The sequence below is a fragment of the Pimephales promelas genome, chromosome 16 (genome assembly GCF_988280905.1).
Source record: "Pimephales promelas chromosome 16, fPimPro1.hap1.1, whole genome shotgun sequence".
Lineage (NCBI taxonomy): Eukaryota > Metazoa > Chordata > Actinopteri > Cypriniformes > Leuciscidae > Pimephales > Pimephales promelas.
This window is the reverse complement of record NC_142784.1, coordinates 17616316-17640398: the sequence shown is the minus strand read 5'-3', so window position 1 is coordinate 17640398 and position 24083 is coordinate 17616316. Positions and strand designations below refer to the sequence as shown.

Sequence of the window (24083 nt, the reverse complement as noted above, 5' to 3'; positions counted from 1 at the left end):
AGCTGCTCTCACGACATGCAGGGTCAAACGGTGGCAATGGAAACTGGAAAGGATAATGATAAAGCAAGGTTTTTTTTTCTATTTAGTAAAAATTAGTGATAGACACCCAAAAAATATAAATTATGTCATTTCTTTACTCGCACTCATGTGGGTAAAAATGAAAGAAGACATTTGGCAAAAGCAGCTTGGACTGAATAAGTTGCATTCTTAAATTTTTTGGGTGAACAATCCCTTTAGTGTCATAATATGGAAAAATGATGTGATAATGTGGAAGTTTACAACAGGAACGTGTATATGGGGCTGTGGGTGGCATTTTTTTTTTTCCTGAAATGACCACAAAATCAAGCAAAAACATGTTAACTGCTTTAAGTAAACAAGCAGGAGACAATGGTTTTCTGGTCATGAACCATTTTCCCAAGTGAAAGTATGCGTGTATCTTTAGTCCCAGACTAGAAATTAGGGGGTGAAGTAACTTTTTCAAAACACTAGATGATAGTGAGCTGTGCAATTTCACACCACCATTTATATTTTATTTATTTTTAAACTGTAGTGCATGTCTCTACAGAGACTCTGGAGAACAGAAAGTACAGAAGAAAAGATAAAAAGACACACTAAGGTAATAATCTGTCGTCTTCCTTTGAGCCAAAACCAATTTCATTAATATTCAAAAAAGCAGTACATAAACAAAGTATTCCTGCCAGAGAACAGTGTAATGTTATTCTTCTGTAGACATGCGGATTTGGAACTAGCTATGGCAAACAAAACCCATCTTCTTGTAAGTAGCGTATAATGTAATATATGGCAATGGCTTTTATATATATATATATATATATATATATATATATTTATATTGCATTCAAACTGTTTCACCATGTCAGTATAATATGTTAAATAGGCAGAAGTTGAATTATCATGGAAAAAATTGCACTACATAGAACTGGAAAACCAATATTGTTTATCAGTTATGAAAAGCCAAAACACTCGACAGTTTCTGGAACGCCACTAGATACTTTTTCATAATTTCCTTGTCAAATGATCCCAACTTCCCAGCATAAACTCGTTCAGCTGTGGTTCTTCCTCGCCATAGCTATAACTCTTGCTAATTCCAGCTGGATTAAACAGTGCTTGAAATCCACCCAATTTAGCCCTGAAATATTGTTGCTTAATGGATGATAGGCGACATGGAAAATAACATCATTGTAAATTTTTTGCCAAAATCTGAAAAAGAGAACAGCTGCTCTGAGACGTTCTTTGCTCTTCAAATATCAAAGTGATCTTTCTCTTATGAGAATTTACAAGCTGGAAAATCTACATTATATTTGTTATTGTTATTATACTGTAGATTCACTTTAAAGGGATAGTTCATCAAAAAAAGAAAATTTTGTCATCATGTCTACACCCTCATTATGTTCCAAACCTGTATGAATTTGGTCCTCAGCTGAACACACACAAAAATATTTTAAAGAATGTTGGTAACCAAACAGTTGATGGGGCTCATTGACTTCCATAGTATTTTTTCCCCCTACTATGGAAGTCAACGGCTACCGTCAACTGTCTAGTTACCAACATTCTTTAAAAGATCTACTTTTATGTCCAACAGAAGAAACTAACTAAAAAAAAGGAAGCCTCAAAAGAAGAAAAAAAGACATAGCCTACAGGTTTGGGTGAATAAATCATAACTATGTCTTTAAACATGTTGCACACTTATAAGGATTACGTTGTTCCTTTTCACTTCGTGTTTTCAGGAAGAGGTTTAGTGTTTGATGTTCACAGTCACGCATATTATGGATCCATAACAGTGACGAATATGCACGCAGCCTGATTCAACAGCAAGCAGGAGGGGAAAAAAAGGTTGACCGTTTGTTTGAAATGGCACATTACAAAAACTATAAAAGGACCAGGTCCATATGCTACACGGTGTAAACACGGAGCAATGTTTGTAATTATTTTGCTTGGGAATAATGACATAGCGGGTGAGACATCTAGAGCATGGTGTGTTGCCATGTTTTCTTTCTTGCTTTTCTTTGAGGTTCTTGTCTCTGTGCCTTGATTGCAGTCGAGGAACTCAGAAAGGGCTGTGTGAGGACGAACCGCTGGCCAACATCTGGAGGCGCATTTAATGATCATTAAAAGCGTGACGGGATATTTACTGAATGGGAGGAAAAGAGTGGGAAGCTGCAGAGCTCTCGAAGGCACGGAATGGTTCTGTAATGTATGTCCTTGCAAAGGTTTCAAACATGGAGAACTTAGATTTAACAGGCCTTGTTTTCAGTTTATGTGCACCAGTAAACTTGCATCCAAATACGTCCACTGTGGGTGGCTGGTTTGGTCTGCCTCACTGTCAAATTTGACCTAAGGTTCCCAGACTAAAAAATGCTCTAAACAGAAGGCTTGTGGCGTAGACACGACTTCAATAAGGTATGTGTTTGGGAATACAACCTAATTGCAATTACTTTAAAGCTTGTGTTTTTTTTTCTTGTTGGCCCCTGTGAAGCCAGCTGTAGGCCTATCATAATGATCATTTAAAGATCATGTTTATAGTAAAGATAAACATATAGTTATTTGATTTTTAAGATAGCCTATTTAATTGATTGCCAAGTCCAGTACATGACCTTTAAACACACAAACACACACACACACACGTATATTGGTAGCCTACAAATTATTTTACAGTGTCCTTGTTACACATAAGCTAATTAATAGTACTAATTAGACTAAATTTGGCATAAGTATATGCAACTAACCTAAACCACACACAAATACTAACCCTAACTAATTGTAGGCTAAGTACATGTAGTTCATGCTTATTATTCAGTACTTAAATGTATAATTACAGACTCATTTTAAGGTGTAGTTTTTAGGTTGTAATTATATGAGTAATATTAAGTAACTAAATATACTTACTATAGGGTTTGGTTAGGGTTAGTTGCATGTAATTTGTGCATAATGTTTAGTTATTAATGTAGTAAGGTTTAACATTCAGTATGTAACAATGACACATTAAAATAAAGTGTTACTCTTTTCTTTTGGCAGACACAGGCTCTGCTTTTTCAGTGCAAAGGGGCAAAATGCCTTTTTTTTAAGCTTTAACCATGATTTTTTAAGGTGCACACAAGTATGTGGAGGTCAAAGGTTAAAAGTCAAAGGATGTTCATTTGAACGGTCAAACAAAACCACACTTTTCTAATTTTTCACTTCCTGCTCATGCTTGATGCATATTGGCTTGCGAAGGTGAAGCATGTGGGGTGTTTCACACTCAACCTAACATCTATTCCCAAGAGGCTCACTAACGGCTTCTTCCATCTTCAGCTTGGCCTCTAAATAGTATTCTTTGTGAATTGTGAGATAGGCCCAATGCATAAAGTGAGATCAAATGTAAGGCTGTAAAAAAGTTTTGTCATGTACTTGAAAATGTGCTTCATGTGGTACCACATCAATTAACTGGTTTAATTTAAATATAAGAGTATAATTTATATGACTGAATTGGAATTAGGGGTACAAAACATATATGGGCTATTTGATTTATGCAATATGTTTATAGACATATATTAATTTGCATAGTTAATGAGACAGGATGCTTTTAAAACAGTAATGGGTTAACCATTGTGAGCTGTCATAATGATGCTCTCATTCCTGAAGTGATACTGACACCTCCTGGTCATTTATAGTATAGTAGAAAGGCTCTGTTTATCTGCCTCATTTCGTTTTACATAAAGCCGCGCATCACATTTAATCTCACAGACATTTTTATTTCTATTTGGATTGTATTCTGTGTAAAAAAAAATGAGTAGCCTACTTTTGTTTACTCTCCAATGTAATGCTGTATTTAGTATGTAACAACACGACGCTACTACAGTAACCCTGAAGAATTTCACCTCGTCACTTCCGTTTGCAGAGAACTGAGAGGATTTGCGTTACCGAGCGACCAAGAGGATTGACAGAGGAGCCTGTGGAGATTATTTGCCATCCGGACATCCATTAAAACACACACGCATCCCATTTTGATCATGGAATAATTTTAAATGTGGCCCGTGTGGTTCGCTTCAGCGGTTAAGACGGCATACAGGTTAGTAAAGCAGCGGCAGATGGGTCAAGCATCCTCTTCTCCCGGTGTGTGTGACACGTAGCTCAACTGCAGCGGCGCCGAGAAAAGGACGCTTGACCTGCCCCGGCTGAAGCGCGTCATGGCGTCTGTTCACATCACACACACACACACACACACTGTAGCATAAAATATAATCCATCCCTAGCCCCTTTAGCGCAGTTTTTGCCGATGCCTAGATAGTATGCAAGATTTATTTTGGGATTGCCCCCCATATTATTGCTTATAGATAAGGCTAATCATGCAATGTATGGTCTTCTAACAAAACGTCATTGTTGATCGTGTATTTATCACTATTTTAGTCATAATTTTACATTATATTATGTGTTAATACCTATTTATATTTCAACACATGCTTCTCTAAGACTTTTAATATTATGTGGTATAGACACCAGAGTTGGTTTTGGTGTGTATGGATGTAACCAAAAATTCTATCTATCTATCTATCTATCTATCTATCTATCTATCTATCTATCTATCTATCTATCTATCTATCTATCTATCTATCTATCTATCTATCTATCTATCTATCTGTCTGTCTGTTGTTTGCCTGTCTGTCTGTCTCTTTCTTTCTGTCTGTCCATCTATGTATGTCTGTGTCTATCTATCTGTCTCTGTTTCTGTCTATCTGTCTGTCTGTCTGTTTCTGTCTGTCTGTCTGTGTCTATCTGTCTCAGACATACAGACAGGCAGAAAGACTATCTATCTATCCGTCTGTCTGTCTGTCTGTCTGTCTGCCTGTTGTTTGCCTGTCAGTCTATGTTGTCTATATGTCTCTGTCTTTCTGTCTCTGTATGTCTGTGTCTATCTTTCTGTCTCTGTCTATCTGTCTCTGTCTTTCTGTCTGTCCGTGTCTGTATGTCTCTGTCTATCTGTCTCTGTTTCTGTCTATCTGTCTCTGTCTGTCTGTCAGTGTCTGTCTGTGTCTATCTGTCACAGACAGACAGGCAGACAGACAAACTATCTATCTATCCATCTATCCGTCTGTCTGTCTGTCTATTTGTCTGTCTGTTATTTCCCTGTCTGTCTATCTGTCTCTGTCTTTCTGTCTGTCCGTCTCTGTATGTCTGTGTCTATCTTTCTGTCTCCGTTTCTGTCTATCTGTCTCTGTCTTTCTGTATGTCTGTGTCTATCTGTCTTTGTTTCTGTCTATCTGTCTCTGTCTGTCTGTCGGTGTCTGTCTGTCTGTCTGTCTGTGTCTATATGTCACAGATAGATAGATAGTATGTCTATCTATCTATCTATCTATCTATCTATCTATCTATCTATCTATCTATCTATCTATCTATCTATCTATCTATCTATCTATCTATCTATCTATCTATCTCTGTCTGTGTCTGTATGTCTGTCTCATCTGCAGTGTGTCTTTTTTGTAGATATCCATCATGACAGACAGTATTTTGAGCAAAGCCGCCACTATGGAAATACCCATCAACAGCAACGGGGACACCAGGACGGCAGAGGACGACAGTCTTGAGCAGGTGTATATCCACTGCCCATCCAACCTACCTTTAATTTCAGGCCCACTGCTCAGTTACGTCGTGAACCAGACCTGATTGTGATGTGACGTCCTCTTTCTGTGGAAATTGTGTAATTCTGGATCTGAGAGGCCTTGAATAGTCGGCTTAATCACACATCAATGAGCCATTGTAAATATGACACTGTTCATTTTAGTTGTGTATTTCAGCATGTTTGTCTTCTCAATGTCTCTGTTTCACCATCTTTTTTTTTGCACTGTCTTCACATTTTATGTTTTTTCATGTCACAGGGTGCACAGATTGGTGGGAGCTTAGATGAAATTGTAGGCACACTGCCAGTGGCCATGGTGAGGGAGAGTTTGTGGGTGTCCTCGTATGATGAAGCCCTATTCCCTTTGATTTAGTGTGGTCGATTGTTTGCATAGTTGCACACATATAGTTGTCATTGAGCTATCACGGGGCTTGGGCAAATGTTGTTGCTGGATTGATCACAAACGGGAGGTGTTTACTGGTCAGAAAAGTCAAGCAGAGACATGGAAAGCAGTCATGCAAATATTTTAATTTGCATGTGTTTTATATCGACTTCTGATTTTTATTCTCCTCTTAATAAATGAGTAATGACTCATTTAATCAATGTATTTATCAACCAACTTGTTGAATTGCCACATTTGTTTTTACAAAATTTTATAAAAGTTTTAAGGTGATGGTAAGGATTTAGTAGTCTATTAATATATGGCCATATTTTTTAATAGGAATAAAGCAACATATTTTTGTGTTTAAGTATTTAAATAGTATTTATTAAGTATTTAACTAGTATTTATTTAGAATAAATTTTATCTATTTTTTATTTGCTTTTTTTTTTGCTTTTTCCGCCTGTCACCATCCCAGTGTTATTTGTTAACTAAAACTATTAAAACTCATTATTGATAATTTAACAAAGCTGAAATGTAATTATATGTAAATATTATATGAAGAACTCTAACTTGAATAAACATCAACAAATTAGTATTATTATTGGCTTAGCAACTCAGTACTGAAAATACTAAAACTGTAATAAACAATAAACACAAAAATAATAATAAAACGACCAATACAAATAACAAATACAAGGCGAAATAAAAATAACAAAAACTTAAATTAACAAAATTACTAAAACAAAATAAAATTAAAATGAAAACTGAAAAAAGCTAGTTGTGAATAAATACAGCCATGAATAATACTAAAATAGCTCTGCTCCATGCACACTTTTGATACCCACTTGTGTTTCCCCCCACCTGCTAAATGTGTTTTCATCTCTGTATTGTAGATTTTAATATGCTGTGAAATTAAATCTCATCGCATCTAGGACTTGCAGCAAGTGATGGTGTCTGGACCGAACCTGAATGAAACCAGCATTGTGTCTGGAGGCTACGGAGGGGCAGCAGAGGGCATCATACCCACCAGTTCCATCAAAGGTAAAGAGCACTTAAATATGGTGTTTAAAATGGTGTCAGAATCTGAAAAAGCATCTGAGACATGTGGATAGACTTACATCTCTGGTGACGTATATGTTTAGGACCAGCCGTTCGTTTCAACCCGGAGTATTTTGACAGAAGATGTGGTAACACGCCCAAACCAGGTGTCTATGCATGATAACTTGACTGGAGATCTTTTTTTAGAATCTCTACAGCTTCCCCTCTCTCTCCCTCAGTGTAAAATGTGTTTGTCAGCATTTTAACAGCAATCGTTTGGCTCTTTTCTACAGGATGCTGAGGACAGTCGCATGGTGGATGCATGTTTTCATATGCAAGACAAACCCCTTGTTTGTTTTAAATTTACTGTAAATTTTTTTTTTGTAACAAATGTTGTTTGTGAGCTGAATGTGTTTGAACTGTGAAATACACAGTCATTCTTTAAGTGGTGTTTCTTTATGCTCAGTAACATGGTTGGCCTTAACACATTAACATGGTACTGAAACACATGCCAGAGTACCAAACCTAGCTGACACAGTCAGTGGCGGTCTATGGGGAGTTTAATTTGATTTAATATATTTAGTTGAATATTTATTCTGAATTTTCAGTTTACTAATCAAATAAGCCTTTGTTATTAGCGTCATCTGGAATTTGTGAAGTATTTAATACAAATAATTAAATAAATTGAAATTTGGAAACAAAAGTTAACTTTAATTTCATATCAATTGAATATTATTTTATATATACACTACTATTCAGAAATTTGGGGTCAGTAAGATTTATTTGAAAGAAATTAATATTTTATTCAAATTAAAAACTACAAATTTTATTCAGCTAGGATGCATTAAATTGATCAAAAGTGACAGTAAACATTTATGTTTCAAAATATTTCTGTTTCAAATAAATGCTGTTATTTTGCTTATTTTAGCTTATTTTTGTCTTATTAATGAAAAATAAGTTTTTCACAAAAATATATATATATTTATATTTTAACTTTTTCAACATTGGTAATAAAAATAAATCTTTCTTAAGCAGCAAATGATCAAAATCATATTAGAATGATTTCCGAAGGATCATGTGACAGACTGGAGTAATGATGCTGAAAATTCAGCTTTGGCATTACAGAAAATAAATCACTTTCTAAATATTCAAATTTAAACTATTAATTATTTACAGTAATACAGTTTTTACAACATTTTTGTTCAGAACAAAAAAAAAAAAATCTTACTAACCCCAAACTTTTAAACGGGAGTGTTTATTTATATTAATTTTATTTACCACAAATTATAGAATAGATTTCTTATGACCGCCACTCTACACAGTCAGTCCTTCAGCAGCAACCTGGTTTGCTCATTTTCATCTTTTGCTTCCATCTTTTATCACCTTACCTTTGTATAAAGGTATAAATTCCCTCTCTTTTGGTTTCCTTGCTCTTATGAACCTCTTAACCTTCACTTTTGTGAATAATTCATCATCATAATCTTCAATATTGTTATTGTTTATGGACATTTTGATAATACCTTCTATGAAATAATTTTTTTTGTTCATCAGTTTTCTAATCTCAACTGCAACTCGGCTAATGTTACAGTTATTGTTAATCATCTCTATTACCCCCGAACACACTTATTATTGCAATTTCCTTAATGGTCTTTCAATTAAACTACATCTCCATCCCATTCCTCCACCCGTCCACTGTTATTCATTCATTTCAGACATCCGCTCCAAATCCAGGGGTATCACTCCCAGCAATTCAGCTGCCAGTCGGATAGCAAACCAGCCAGGACATTACCCAGGTATCCCAGGGCCTCCTCACCCTTTCCTGCCTTCTACCTTTTTCTTCCAGCCCATAATTAGCAGTCATTACTCATTTACTGTCATGTCATCACACCTTTTATTCTTGCCTCATCATTCTTGCATCTATTCATTTGTCAGCCTCAGAAATAGCCCTAGTCTGATAATGGTGCATTGTAGTAACATTCTTTCTCTGTAACCTGATGAAACTGGGATGTGGTATTCAAAAGGGTGTTCCTTATATCCAAAATGTCCATGTATTTTGGGGTATGGCCCATTATTTATAGTAATTACCTGCATTTTCTACTCTCAGCTCCCAGCATGCACCACAGCAACAGCAATCCAATGATGTCAGAGGAGGCCACTAGAGGAGTAGCTGTGGAGAAATTTGACAGCGTGAAAAAGTGGAGCATTAACACTTACAAGGTAGAAAACACACCGCATGGAAATAGTAGTTTAACATTTTATATGTCTCTTATGCTCACCAAGGCTGCATTTTAGGAAAAATAAAAGAAAAATAGCTGTATTGTATATTATTATTGCATTTTAAATGGTTTTTAATTTTTTTTTAAATGTAATTTATCATTGTGAGGGCAAAGCTGAATTTTCAGCATCATTACTCCAGTCTTCAGTGTCACAGGATACTTAAGAAATCATTCTAATATGATGATTTGGTGCTCATGAAAGATTTCTCATCATCAATGTTGAAAACCGCTATGCTGCTCAATATTTATTTTCTGGGTTCTTTAATGAATAGAAAGTTGAAAAAAGGAACAGCATTTATTTGATTTCCATATCTTGTGTAACATTATAAATGTGGTAACACTTTACAATAAGGTTCATTAGTTAACATTCGTAAATGCATTAACCAACATGAACTAACAATGAGCAATGCATTAGTTACAGTGTTTATTAATCTTTGTTAATGTTAGTTAATACAAATACAGCTGTTCATTGTGCGTTCATGTTAGTTCACAGTCCATTAACTAATGTTAACTAATACAACCTTTGATTTTAATAACGTATTAGTAAATGTTGGAATTAATATTAACTAAGATTAATAAATGCTGAAGAAGTATTGTTCACATATTGTACATGTTAACTAATGTAGTTAACTAATGTTAAGTCATGAACCTTATTGTAAAGTGTTACCATAAATGTTTTTACTGTCACTTTTTGACCAATTTAATATGATTTTTTATACAGGTATTTAGGATTTATAAAAATGTTAGGAAATTATGGGATTCATTTGTATCTGCTTCTGTCCTCTCTTCATCAGTGCACAAAACAGATGTTTTCTGAGCGCTTCGGCCGTGGTACGAGGACGGTGGACATGGAGCTTGAGGCTCAGATCGATGTGCTTAGAGAGACTAAGCTGAAGTATGAGTGTATTCTGAGACTAGCACGTGATCTCACCAACCACTTCTACAACATGGTGCAGACTCAGCAGGCTCTTGGGGACACTTTCGCTGATCTTAGCCAGAAATCCCCTGAATTGCAGGTGCTAATTATTTTTGTGTCCCCTGTTTTATTATCCCTGGCAAAATTATATTTAGTTTCATAGTACTAGTACTGAATCTTACCTTACCATAGTGTCTTATTTGCCCTAATTGAAACGTAATCGCTTGCAGGATGAGTTTGGCTATAATGCAGAGACACAAAGACTGCTATGCAAGAATGGAGAGACACTCCTGGGTGCCATCAATTTCTTTGTGTCCAGCATTAATACTCTAGTCAACAAAACCATGGAGGACACACTCATGACCATCAAGATGTATGAGAATGCAAGGTATCAGAAGTTTGATTTTACTGAGTTACATGTAACTTAATGAGCGAAAGTATTAAGGGATAGTTCACCCAAAAATGAAAATTACCACATCATTTACTGACCCTCAATCCATCCTAGGTGTATATGACTTTCTTCTTTCAGCCTAACACAATCGTAGTTATATAAAAGAGCACCTATCATGGATTTTTGAAAATGACTGTTCATATGGTGTGGAATATAGCTCTAAGGGAATGAAAACATCCTGCAAAGATTTATATCTGAAAGTGCACAGTATATAAAGTTATTGTCTTTCAAAAGTGAGAGTCGACTCTGAGTCTATGAAATGAATTGTTTTTGAAACGAGTCATTAGCTGGTTTGTCGTGACGTAGATACATATTGGCCGCGCCCAGTTACTGCGCACGCAGACGGAAGTGTAAACGTGAAGTCTACACATTCAAATACTTCATCATAGCATCATGTCGAGAAAACGCTGTTCTACAATGCAAAGATAGTTCAGCCACTTTGTTTTCATTTACCAAGGACGAGCATGTGAAGAATCGGTGGTTAGAGTTCATATTAGCAACGATAACACAACAGTATAGCCCGATTGTGTTCTCATCATTTTAATTACGAATCGTTCAAAAACATGATAAATGAATTCAAATGTGGATTCGCAAGCAGTTGTTCCTGAAGGAGGGCTCAGTAACTTACTTACCCAGGCAGTGTATATGGATCAGCTTCCTCCTATGAATCACAACCTGTAAGTATTATTAATAATTGTTGCTTTTATGGGTTTTGAACGGTTTTGTAGCGTCGGGAGCGAGGAGGGAAGGCACAATAAGTATGTGTGTGTGTGTAAGTTACGCTCAGCGCAGCTTCTAGGTCTCCAATGTCAATTTTTTTTTAAATATGTGGAATGTTTGTCGCTGTTATTGGAGTTGTCATAAAGAATAGAGCGTTTTGTAGTACTGCAGTGCTTTATCAATATGTTTATGGGTCTGTCATCTGGCCAATCACCGCCGATTAGCGTCACGCAAAGGAGTGGTGTAAAAAAATGAGTCGTTGTACAAATCATTTAGGAGTCGGTGAGCAAATCAGTTAAAAATAAATGCATATCATAAGACTAATAAAGTGTTTTTTATCCTTGCATGCATGTTAAACTGTTTTTGGGAACTCTTAAAACAAAAATAGGAACATTTCAAATGCTATGATAGGGGCTCTTTAAAAAAAAATATTCTGGCATCTATCCATCATAAAAGTAATCCACGCACCTCCAGGGGGTTAATAAAGACCTTCGATGCCTTTTGTAACGTAGGATGTAGGAGTATAGCATAAGCATAGGTGAGAGTAGACGCCTTTCGAATTTCAAACAAATAGGGCTGGGCAACAAACTCGAGTTTCTCTGACATTTCTCTTTAAAAATGATTGTTTCTAATTCGTGACCGGTGTTTTGTTTTGCTCTATTGTTAAGATGTCACATTGTCAAGATGTCAGGTGTTGAGTCCAATGTCAGTTAACTCTTCCTCTGGAACTAGACTCGCGAACGGGCGTTACCAGAAGCCAGTGATTACAGTTTCTAAAGTTATAAATATGGATATTTTTCTTACAGAAACACTTCAGAAGGCCTTTATTAAACCCCTGGAGCCATATCGATTACTTTTATGATGAATGGAGGAGGTTTTCTGTGATTTCTTCTTTTTTTAGCCTAGGATTAGTTATAGATTTTCGGAACCAGTTTATACTAGTGAATACATACGTTTTCGTTTTAGACTGGAATTCGATGCCTATAGGACAGACCTGGAGGAGTTGAGCGCAGGTCCACGGGACGCTGCAGCTATGATCCGCATTGAGATGGCTCAACAGCAGTACCAGATCCAGAAAGACAAATATGAACGACTGCGCAGTGATGTCACCATCAAACTCAAGTTCTTGGATGAGAATAAGGTACCGTGTTGAAATCCCGAGTTATTCATTGCTTTTGTGATAGTTTCTTTAGATTTCTGTATGTTGATTTCCAGGTAAAGGTGATGCACAAACAGCTCCTACTGTTTCACAATGCTATCTCTGCATATTTCGCTGGAAATCAGCAGCAGCTGGAACAGACTCTCAGACAGTTCAACGTGAAGTTGAAGCCACCGGGTTCTGACAAACCGTCGTGGCTTGAGGAACAGTAATCATTTTGTCATTGTAAAGAGACACTCAAACACGGAAACCTGAAAATAGATGGATGGGGATGTAAAGAGATGCATTATATGTGAATTGTATGAATGATTAAGACAAGAGAAGAGGATGTTTTATTTTGCCAAACCCTGGAAAATGTTCTGTTTTATTTAAAGCCAGAAAAATCTTCCAATGAATATTCATTTGACTAACTGTGGTTATGCTTTACAGCTGCCTTAACTTACTTTTAGATATAGCGTATGGGCTGTTTAAAGTGACATAACATGGAACAAATCATTCACTCTATGTAAAAACATTCACATTTAATTAGGCATTTATAGTCATATTCACAAAACTGTCATACTCCCCTCCCAGGCCAGTTTATATATTTTGTTTTATCTTGACAGAATAGAGCTGAAAGGAATGAATGTTGTGCTTGTGCGTTTGGTTTTAATGTAAGGTCATTTCGGGGAGGATTTGGTCAAGGTATGCGAAAGGAAAATTGCTCACGGTATGGGTCATCAGAAGGTTGATATATTTATATTTATGTAAATTGTGAGGTCTCACATATGAAATTAAAACACATTTGAAGGCGATAGAATCATGTATTGTGATGTTTATTGTGTTATGCATGTGCTTTTTTCTGATACAAGCAGCAAGTTTCTGAGCAATGTTTTCAAACTGTACCAGACTGGCAGCAAATCCATTGGTAGGTCTGCTGCCAGCCAGGAAAGATTTAACCGCTTTTCCTTCATCGGACCGTTATTCACTTGGTTCTTTACTCAAATAAGAGAAGGGCTTGGTTTTGGTTTCACTATAGTAATCAAATTGGATCAAGCCTTTTTTTCTTGGAAGAAATTGTGTGCTTTTGTATTAGTATTGGTTGCTTTAACAATAATTTGTTACATTTGCAAGTGGATTTTATCCCTGTTACACAATATTGTAATATTATCATTAATTGATTATATAATATAATCAATTAATATTGATTCAGCAACCATGCCTGGAATTTTATCTTCTTAAAAGGCTCACAACCAATTTTTTGAGGGTCTGTTTCATAGACTAATATTGACTCTTGACTACATTAACCAATTAACTTGGTTATATTTAATATGACTGAATCTGCTGAGGTTGTCTTCTGAAATTGCAATTGCAAATCATTAATATTTAATGAAGTAAACAGTCTTTTTCTGATTAGTTGTCTGGTGTTAAAAAACTTAAAATTCCATTAACTTACCTGACCGTTTTACACTCACTTTCTGTAAAAACATTTATTCATAGTCATATTTACAAATTGGTCCTTGTCCAGTGAGCACCTAGGCCAGTTTATAAATTTGTATACATTTTTTTTTTTTTTTAAAGTGAAAACCTCTTGGCACCGTAATTCGGGTTAATCCATTATTTTTTACCCATTATCCATGGTGAAAAGCGGTAATAAATCATTTAAAATATGAACAAAACGCAGGAAAGCTAAAACAAATTAAACATACGAAAGCTTTCGTTTGTTTAATTTGTCTTTTTAACTGTTTGCTGTTATTGTACGTTAATGTAGGCGAATCAATAATACCCATGCGGTATTTATGAAATTTGAACAATCATGACACATGGTGGATTACGTCTGAAACAAGCGCTGACGAGTTCTGGGCGTGAGCTACAGGTAAGAGCAGAAGGTTGCAACATCACACTTCCTCTGAGCGGGTACAGTAGCGAACAGCCCCGTGGGACAGTAGCCTACTATGGAGCATGCTTTTCTTTTCTGGAGTAATAGCCAACTTCGGATATTGTCCGAGTAATTTCTTTTTTTAGACGTCTGGCTCTCAAACGAGTAAGTAAAATATTTTATACGTTGTTACCATGAAAACCATATCAAAAATGTCATGGACATCCAAGTTGGTTTCCCCACCACGGACAGTTATTGTAATACAATACCATTTAAGTAGGCCTACTATGATAAAACTGATTGAAGAACATGCGAATACTAGCCTATGACATTCTCTAAGGTAGGCTACAAAATAATTGCAGATTTTTTTTTAAAGATGTAAAAGTTTCTCAAGAAATTATGGTAGGTTTTATGGTAGGCTAAACTAACGCTACAAAACAAACAAACACGTTGGAGTGCAATACAAATGTAAATGTAATTTTGTTTACATCCGTGTACCATGGTACTTCTGTGTAGCCTAAATGTCTAGCAAATTTTGATTTTGACATAAACGTCATGTAGAGGAATTTTGTTAGTTATGTATGCTACTCTCACCAGTTCTTATCGCCTTAACTTCCCTATTACACAAATCCTTCCTTTTTCAGTTAAATGACAGCAGATAAAACAGTTTCATTTTCTGTCCTTTCTTTAAAGGAATGATGCAGCAGTATCTTTGTAAGTGACATCCAAACCATGATACCACCACCACCACCGCCACCACCACCACCTCCTCCTCCCCCTCCGCCACCCCCTGCCCTCTTCTCTAGTGGAGGCCCGTTTTCCAGAGGGCCGGCACGGGCCTCTATAATGCGTAATTTTAATTGGGAGGCCATACCAAAGGACATTGTGATAGGCAAACATAACATATGGACGGCCGAGAAGAGCAGGGATTTCGAGTTGGACACCAAAGGTATGGAGGAGCTGTTCAGCCGGAATGACCAGAAGAAGGTCCAGGCCACATCCCGCAGCAGTGTACGCCAATCCCCAAGCAAGGCCCCAGGACCTGAAATGGTGAGTTTAGGTGGGATGTGCTAGAAAAAAAGATGTTTTGTGTCTGCAGACTTACAGTAAATGGGTGTTTCCAGACTCATCTACTATTTGCAAATGCGTTCATCAAGATTGTCACTAGGGTAGACTTTGTGACTGTCTCAGGTCTGGCAAAACACTCTAAAGATGACTTAGTTGTAATCTCACTAAATTTTATTTAATCTGTTGGCTTTGGGATCTATGAGTGTTTCTATATTAATGATTACAGAGCTGAAGGGGATTCAAACATCTCATGTTCTCATGAATGCATGAGATATCCTAATTGCTAGTTTTGCATAAACCGTTTCTTCGTGGTCAGTTATATTCCATGTAGAGTACTATCATAGTATTTCTATCTATTTCTCTATAAAAGTGGTAACCTGCAGTTTTCTTGCAAAAAAAATGTTTTGATTGTCGTGTAGTCTTGATTTGTCATGCTGTGGCCCATAGTCAAAAAAAAAAAAAAAAACACATCCTAGCACTGTAACTAGATTTGAAGAACCTTTCTCTTTCAAATAATGCTGACAGTCATTCATATGACAATACTGTGGCATTTATGGACACCACTTGACTCTGTCATGTGTCGTTTGATCTGAACCCATTTCAAAGGTGGAGGGATTTCGTCTTTTCTGTAAGTGTTTACATAAGGCGGACTCCACCAATATTGAATAGCTAACATTTCAAAAACACTGTGATGCCAAACATCTAATTTTACAACTGCTGAATCACGTCATCACAGTGTTCCCGTTGAATATATTTAATGCAAGAAATTATTAGGCAGGGTTGTTGGTGTTCACAAATCATCATTCGTTTTTTCATGGTTCAAAATTGATTAAACACATCAGGGTGGAGTAACTACCTGATACAATCTGTTTACATTTATTTTTTTTTAATGGTGTGTGACATACATAATAAGCAATCATTCTAACAACTGCCTTTGTCAAGCCATATCCATATAATTGGCTTTTTTCCCTTGCCAGGTGTCCATTCTCAACTCCAAGAAGAACATGAACATTGGTATCTTCCTCAAGCAGTTCAGAAGGTGAGTCTACCACAAGGGAGTAATAAGAAAAGCTCTCTATTTCGTCAGCAGATCGTAGGGTGGAAAGGCATTGCTCACATGTCTCTGCAAGCCAAATGAATTTTCCCTGACAACATCAGTCCAGACATATCTTTTCCACTGGAGCACAAACATGGAGATAAGATGAGCTTTGCAGCATTGGCATTAATCAAGCAGTATTTCTCCTCAGATATTGGTTGGTTGATTGTGACAGTTTAACTTTGACATGTCAATGAACACATCAGTTATATAGTGCTAGAGCTATAGCTTGCGTTACCAGTTTGGTTTGCTTGGTTTCCTCAAAAAAAGCAAGATGGGACTTGTCTATCCTAGGTATTTTTTTATGATTGGCCAAGAAGAGGAGATTAAGAGTGTATAGCAACCAGAACAAGGTGAAGTATGACTCACAGTGTGGAAGTACATGTGTTGGACACTTCCTCTATACCGTTCTTACAGATGAGCCGCATGATGTGTCATTTTGGACAATTTAAATGTGGCGTGTGTCTGTGCTCGCAGTGAAAGTATTAATAGTTTTCAAACTAGTTTCTCGAACATTCCCCCAGGCAGCCGCCATTGGTTGGACAAACAGGTAGTCCCACCACCAAACTCACCCCATTGGTTGAGTCATTGTTGCTGTGTTTGACTGCTCAAACAAACAGAGTAATGTTGACACGCCACAGAAAATGAACCTCAAATATCTTATAGTTATCACGGCACATTAAACTGCCATAGGAGACAGTGAGGGATAGTTCACCAAAAAAAAAAAAAAGTATTCTGTCCCGATTTACTCACCCGCATGTTGTTGCAAACCTGTATGATCAAACGGTTTTGGTTCTCATTGACATCCATTATATTATTTTGACCATACAATGGAAGTCAATGAGAACTGAACTGTTTGGTTATGAAAATATTTTTAAAAAATGTCTTGTTTTGTGTGAAGAAATGAAGTCTTACAGGGTTGAAACAACACGAGAGTGAGTAAATGATGACTGGATTGTCCCCAGAATAAAATAAAATTGAAAGTTTATGCATTTAAAACTATTTATTTTATGTTTATTTATTTATTTTTGCTTTTACCTTCTCAAGTTCATAAGGGAGCCTGGGGACTACTATATCATATTGGTAGAGCCCCATTTCCAGTGAATCTTTGGGAAATCTGACATTTTGTAACTCCTCAAATAGTCTGTGGTCCTGATCTATAATTTTACCACATCTTGCTCTAACTTTCTCCACAGGCCAGTGAGTGAAATGATTGACGACATTATCAGCGGCAGAGGAGAAAGATTTGGTAATGGGAAACTGAAGGAGTTGTGTAAACTACTGCCTGAGGATGGAGAGGTGGGTGTAAAATTTGACTAGAGCCTCAGTAACACTCATTGAGCAATTCCAATGCATTTTAAATAAAAGTTTTAGTACTTTAGACCAGGATAAGAATATTTTATGCAGCATTTTCATTTAAATCGCAAACCTAAAAGCTTGTTGCTATGCATTATGTTTCTTCTTTCATTAGGTGCGTCAGCTTCTTGATTTTAAAGGAGACTGTTCGACTTTATCTGAACCAGATCGGTTCATGGTACAACTTGTCAAAGTTCCTTGGTGGGTACACACAAAGAAAAATACACACTTAACAGGATTTTAACAGCTCTTTCGATACAGTAATTTTAGGATATGCCATCATGATTATTTTCATTTGTTTGTTCTTCCTCTAGCTATGAGGAACGGTTGAACGGTTTAGTACTCAAAGAGGAATTCTCCCATTTTGTGGATGAGGTGAATCACTCTATTGCGGTCATGACCTCTGCTGGACAAGGTAAGATTGTAGATTACAACAAATTATTATAAAAGCTAGTCATGGTTATTAATTATTATTCTTTTAAATTGAAAATGCAAATAATTTAAATCAACTTTAAAAATACTCTCATACTATGATCCTTATAGTTCCTTAAAGCATGACTAACTATGGGTTTGATTCCCAGGAAACTTGGCTTGCTTTGTTTATTAGTGCATTTACAAAGATTTAACAAGATTTTGATTTGTTTTATTTCACCTAACCCATGTATGAAATTATTTCCAGAGCTGTTGGAATGTGCGGATCTACATTCAGTCATTCGACTAGTCTTGGAAACAGGGAATTACATGAACTCTGTGAGTATAATCATACCACTGGATTTTGTTACGATTGTTGAAAATGATTAAAGTTGCTTAACTCAAAACAGCACTGCACATTTGTGTGTTTACACTGTCATGGGATCCTAATCGTTCTGTTCCAAATTCCACCAGGGAGGGTACGCCGGTAGCGCGGTGGGATTCCGGATAACGTCTCTTCTCAAACTAGCGGATACCAAAGCCAACAAGCCTGGAATGAACCTCATGCACTATGTTGTGATGGTAGCAATGATGTTTGAGATTATACTGTGGTGCCAGAGCCACATAATAAGACATTCAGCTTTATTTCCATGTTAATTCTTTTCTCATGTGTCTGTTACCACAGCAAGCCCAGAAGATAGATGCCTCTCTGCTGAAGTTCCCAGAGAAACTACAGAACATTGGAGATGCAGCAAGGTAGGGCACACATCGCTGTTGGAAAAATTGCACTTCCCTATAATTATTTTATTTTATCTGATTCATTTAATAGTAGCTCAATACAAAATGCACCCACACACACACACACTACAAAAATCTGTTAAAACTTCAACAATAAATGCAGAACTTTAATCAGTGATATTTTAGTAGCGCTATTCATTAATCATTTGAATTTGGCTTTTTTCTATTTTCAGTTTTCTTTTTAATTTTAGTTTGTTGTAGTAATTTTTTTGTGTCTTTCTCATTTTTATGTTTATTTTAAATATTTATGTTTAGCTTTAATTTGTTTTTATTTTATTTAAGTATTTTAACTTACTACGGTAAGTTGCTAAAGCAACATTTCTAATTCATTTTTCATTTAAGAATTATTTCAATTAAAGGGTAACTAAACACCAAAACAACTTTTTTTAGTTAATGATCTGTAAGAATGGAGCTTCATAAATGCTGTTCATTGATTCGAGTACATTTTTTGACAATTGAGTATAAAGTGTTTTGATTTTCAAATATATGGTGTAAAAACGTCTGAGTGCTGCCCTCTTCAGGTTAAACGGAAAGCTCCTGCAGTAGGGGTACTTGCTGACGTAGCGAACTCTCAGACGCACTCTGTCACACCCTTGGTGCGAGCTCACCACGCCCTTGGCAACCCCTGGTATAAAAGCATCTGGTTCCGTCAAAACTACTGTAGCGAGTCAGGAGTTGGATTTATGAGTATTGAAAACGATCAGGATACTATAGCATATAATAGCATCTAGTTAGCATAGCATTTATATAGTTATTTAGATTATTTTTGAAAACGACCAGGATAGAGTATTGTTGCATCTATTTAGCATATCATTATATAGATAATTTAGATTATTTTGTGTAGCTAGTAGCATAGTACAGTTAGGATAGCTTCAAGTTAGCATAGATTTATCAGTGTTTAGTACAGTGATCAGGATAGTAACGGAGGTGGACATGGGCTTCTCCACACGCAGTGCCAAACACTGCTCGTCCTGCATGGACTCCTCCACCGCAGCGGCGTCTTGATGTGAGTGATCATGGATATTTTAATCACAATTTATGGTTAGGATAAAGTTAATCCTCTAGGGTCGACAAACGAGCCGGTGCATTTTGCTGGATTTTTTCATATAGCTGGCATAATATCAATAGCGTGCGCTATTGAGATCAACTCGACGACATAACTCATCAGATGCCGGTCGCGATGCGGGAGTTAAGACCGCAGTTTGAGCCAGCAGCTCGAATGGATTTGGCCCTGTGTATACATACAATTCACCCTCATCCACTTCAGGTGAAGGTGAAGGTGAGGGAGAAAAGTCATCGACTTCAAATGGCCGCTCTGTTGCAAAGGCAGCTATTGAGTCACTCCAGACTAGTCTCGCTCTATTTTAGAGTCTGACAGCAGCTGTCACTCACGGCGGGTCTCAGGTGCACGCCCCCTAGCCCCGCTGGGGTCTGCCCATTTTTTCAGCATTTTTCAAATATTGCTAGTGGGTGGAGTCAGGCTCTGACCAGGGGTTTAGTTACCCTTTAAGAAAACACTTTTTAATACTTTTAGTTAACATTACCGATTTTAACAAAAAAAAAATGTGTTATATGTGATTCTCGAAATTGTTATATTGGATTCCAGTACTCTAGTAATTTCCTCTTAAATATTATGACACTTTTATCTTATTTTATTGAGGTTACAATCTCAAACTTGCTTTAGCAAAGTAAAAATGCAAAAAAAAAGAGTGAAATAGATGTCTGTCTACCTCAATACAGGATTCATAAACAGGAAATTGAGTCTGATTTTCAAAAGGAAGTGAGTAAAGTCCAGATGTCGAAGCAGAATGCTGGTAAACATCCAGATCTGGAAGAACAGATGAGGGATTTTCTGCTGGTGAGGGATTTTATATTTCTCACAATTCCTTAGTTAGAAGTTGAACCTATTTAGTTTATCTCTGAATGTGAGCATGCATTTTTTTTTTTTTTGTTCAAAGTCTTTTGGTGTGCTAACATGCTATTGAGCCTATTGACAACTGAAGTGCTGACATGCACATTAACATTAGTGCATTTCCTTTATTGCATGCAATGTTAATGTGTTAAATAAGAAATTTAGAGAACAGCAGCTCCTTCCATTTATCTTTCTTCTTTTTTTAGAATGCAGAAACCAGGTTAAATGAGACCGAGAAAGCCTTCAAAACCCTTTCTGCTGTGAGTGATTCGGTAGCAGAGTATTTCTGTGAGGACCCCACTCAGTTCAAACTAGAGGATTGTTGCTCCATTTTCTACTCTTTCTGTGAGAAGTTCAAACGAGCAGTTCAGGTAAGTCGAACCATACATTTGAGGTGCACTAAGAGCCCAGGTTTTTTTTTTTTTTACACCTAAAGAAATCAATACGACTTCTGCAAAGCATGTTTAAAATGATGCACAGTGGGGTCCAAAAGTCTGAGACCACGTTGAAAGAGACAGTTAAAATTACTGTATGTAATCTTTAAAAATAATTATCAAATTTCCCGCAAAATATTAAGCAGCACAACTGCTTTCAACATTGATAGTAATGATAATAAATCAAATCATGATTTATGATTTCTGAAGGATCATTTGACACTGAAGTAACAATGAAAATTCAGCTTTGCATCACGGAAATAACAGACATTTTAAAAGTTAAATTGTAACAATATGATAGTTTTTCTGTTTTGCTGTCCTTTTTGATTAAATAAATGCAGCCTCTATGAGCATAAGATACTTCTTTCAAAAGTATTGAAAAGTATAAACTTTTGAATGGGAGTGTTTTTACCTGTTATGCTGCATCCACAGCAATGTGTGCAAGTATAAGAATCGGGGTCTCTGTCATTTTGGCAAACAAATAATAAAATAATATAAAAACATTTGACCATATCTGTAAATGTAACCTCTTCAAATGAGATAATAATAGACATAATATATGTGAATTTAAATAAATATTGTTAACCTATTTAATAAATGTTAACCAACTTTACTTTTTGTTTAGATGATTTAAAAAAAAAATATTGTCAATTGAATTCAATTGTCACAGACATCTGTAAAATTATTGTTTATCCTCCATGACCAGATAAAATAAAGAAAGCTTCATGAATCACATTAATAACTTCTCTGTCATAGGAGAACCTTGAGCGAGACATGCTGGATGTGAGGCGCAGACTGCGAGAGCGCACTCAGAATGCTGTTAAGCGGCGCTCCACCGCCACCTGCTCATCACGAGACAAGGACATGGAAGGAGATGCTCTGGAGTCCATCCTACAGAGGTTCAACAGTCGGCAATCCCGCCGTAGAGCTGGGACCGGTTCACCCACGCTAGGGAATCTGCCTGAGACCCCCTTGAAGAAAAAACACCCCATTGACAACAAAGAGGTTAAGAGGGAGAGCTGGATCAAAAGTGTCATGCAATCCTCCTTGACCAAGGAGAGCTTTAATAAGGAAGAGATGTCCAATCCCCCAGAGGTCATAATCTCAAGCCCGGTGCAGGAAAGTGCCGGTACCAATTCCTCTCCAGATCAACGAGTCTCCGTATCCGCGCAGCAGGAGGAGGAAGATGCCCAGACCGAGAAAGAAGTGCAGAATATGAGAGAGGTGTCACGGAAAGTTTTACAATACCAGTCCAGTCGAAGTAGTATTTCATCCGCCGAGGCCCTGTCGCCGATCCTGTCTCCCAGGCAGACGTTCTTCCAAGAGGACAGGAGATCGCTGCTGATCATGGCCATAGAAGAAAACGCTTCTAAATCCAGCCCTCTGCTGCAGAACAGCCAGATCATCAATCGCCGGCACACAATCGCACTTCCTGAGGCCAAATGTGAAAGTACCAGCCAAGAGGACCTATTTGTGCCATGTAAAGTAGATGCATCTCCGGCTCCCTCTATAGGTGTAATTGGAAAAGGGAAATCTGTGGATTGTAATATGTTCACCCCACAACAAATCTCTTCAAAGATTGTTAAAGATTCAGAGGCAAAGCCTCTTAATTCTCTAGAAAAAACACAATCAGTTAACTTTTCACAGTCACAATCAGCCGAGCCAGAAGCAAAGACTGAAGAGACGGTGCCTAGCTTACAATTTGGTACTGGCAAAAGAAACAGCCAAACAACATCACTTAAAGCCGCTAAAGAGGGCTTCAGCTTTATGTCTTTATTTAAGCGCTGGCGGGAAAAAGACAAATCAAAAGAGCTTGATTCTGACAGTGTGGACCCGTGATATTTAAAAAAAACATTGCCGTCTATTTATTCAGACTTTTGTGCTGAGTGTCATGCTGCATTTATGAAAAACAAGCTTGGTGCTTTGTCGATGTTTGCTTGTTAAAGCAGCGAATGGACGTTTATTTCCACGCCCTCTATAAATAACGCACATGCTATGGATTTCCCAAAAAACACAATGAATTTAAATATAGTGTTGAGATCAGTGGAAAATAAGATATTTTATCTGCAGTGCTCTTTATGTAACACAAGGAGGCAGTACATATGGCATTACATTTCCATGGCGAGACAGTTTCTGTATCTGCAAAAATGAACCAGGCACAATTATGCATGACTCTGACTATGAGTAATTATTCACTTCGTTTATATATATACTGACCATTCAAAATACAAGTAACCACATAAAATCACAAATTCTTGTCTGATGAATAATTTAATGTTTTTATTATTTTTAATTATTATATTTACCTAACACCTTAGCTCATACTACTGTAAACCATGTTTCTGAAAGTGGTCTCTGTATGGTCATTTTAGGGTTCCTACAACAGACCAGTATACAGATCAAAGTACTCGCCTACGTGATGAAAATGGGGAATAGAGAAGAGAGTTCATGTAATTTGTGGGTTTCAGAGCTCCAGAAATGAAAGAAGGCCTTTTATTTGAGTCGTTCCGGAGCACAAGAAAAAACCTCTGCATTTGATTCTCAATATGCGATTGCAAATTGCAACTTTGGAGACCATGTTCCAGTTAGGAGTTGCT

At 36.8% G+C, this 24083-nt stretch overlaps 2 protein-coding genes across 10 annotated transcripts; both read left to right on the top strand.

Moving 5' to 3' along the window:
- Nucleotides 1-2399: 2399 nt before the first annotated feature.
- On the top strand, nt 2400-13352 carry arfip2a (ARF interacting protein 2a). 8 transcript variants are annotated; one of them, XM_039671177.2, is made up of 12 exons: nt 2400-2418; nt 3896-4066; nt 5479-5583; nt 5871-5927; nt 6926-7034; nt 7136-7198; nt 8744-8824; nt 9136-9248; nt 10102-10323; nt 10454-10611; nt 12361-12535; nt 12610-13352. In XM_039671177.2, exons 3-12 carry the CDS (start codon nt 5488-5490, stop codon nt 12763-12765), a joined length of 1230 nt encoding a protein of 409 aa, XP_039527111.1. In that variant the 5' UTR covers nt 2400-2418; nt 3896-4066; nt 5479-5487; the 3' UTR covers nt 12766-13352. The 8 variants fall into 8 exon arrangements, with proteins under 8 accessions (XP_039527111.1, XP_039527110.1, XP_039527115.1 ...); XM_039671176.2 differs by lacking the exon at nt 2400-2418 and having other exon boundaries at nt 3723-4066; XM_039671181.2 differs by lacking the exons at nt 2400-2418; nt 7136-7198 and having other exon boundaries at nt 3725-4066.
- Nucleotides 13353-14262: 910 nt separating this feature from the next.
- On the top strand, nt 14263-23658 carry fhdc4 (FH2 domain containing 4). 2 transcript variants are annotated; one of them, XM_089121115.1, is made up of 12 exons: nt 14263-14408; nt 15105-15461; nt 16457-16518; nt 17772-17874; nt 18047-18132; nt 18246-18346; nt 18611-18681; nt 18817-18924; nt 19028-19098; nt 20881-20998; nt 21259-21423; nt 22243-23658. In XM_089121115.1, exons 2-12 carry the CDS (start codon nt 15144-15146, stop codon nt 23323-23325), a joined length of 2286 nt encoding a protein of 761 aa, XP_088977241.1. In that variant the 5' UTR covers nt 14263-14408; nt 15105-15143; the 3' UTR covers nt 23326-23658. The 2 variants fall into 2 exon arrangements, with proteins under 2 accessions (XP_088977241.1, XP_039526429.2); XM_039670495.2 differs by lacking the exon at nt 14263-14408 and adding an exon at nt 14427-14576.
- The last annotated feature ends 425 nt before the right edge of the window (nt 23659-24083 follow it).

What these genes read in the sequence shown, in the direction of transcription:
- arfip2a (XM_039671177.2), top strand. Translation starts at nt 5,488, where the DNA reads ATGACAGACAGTATTTTGAGCAAAGCCGCCACTATGGAAATACCCATC. An exon ending in AGGACGACAGTCTTGAGCAG is followed by an intron (nt 5,584 to 5,870) that starts GTGTATATCCAC and finishes TTCATGTCACAG; the next exon opens with GGTGCACAGATTGGTGGGAG. An exon ending in GGAGCATTAACACTTACAAG is followed by an intron (nt 9,249 to 10,101) that starts GTAGAAAACACA and finishes TCTCTTCATCAG; the next exon opens with TGCACAAAACAGATGTTTTC.
- fhdc4 (XM_089121115.1), top strand. Translation starts at nt 15,144, where the DNA reads ATGATACCACCACCACCACCGCCACCACCACCACCTCCTCCTCCCCCT. An exon ending in CAGGGAATTACATGAACTCT is followed by an intron (nt 18,682 to 18,816) that starts GTGAGTATAATC and finishes AAATTCCACCAG; the next exon opens with GGAGGGTACGCCGGTAGCGC. An exon ending in AGTTCAAACGAGCAGTTCAG is followed by an intron (nt 21,424 to 22,242) that starts GTAAGTCGAACC and finishes TCTCTGTCATAG; the next exon opens with GAGAACCTTGAGCGAGACAT.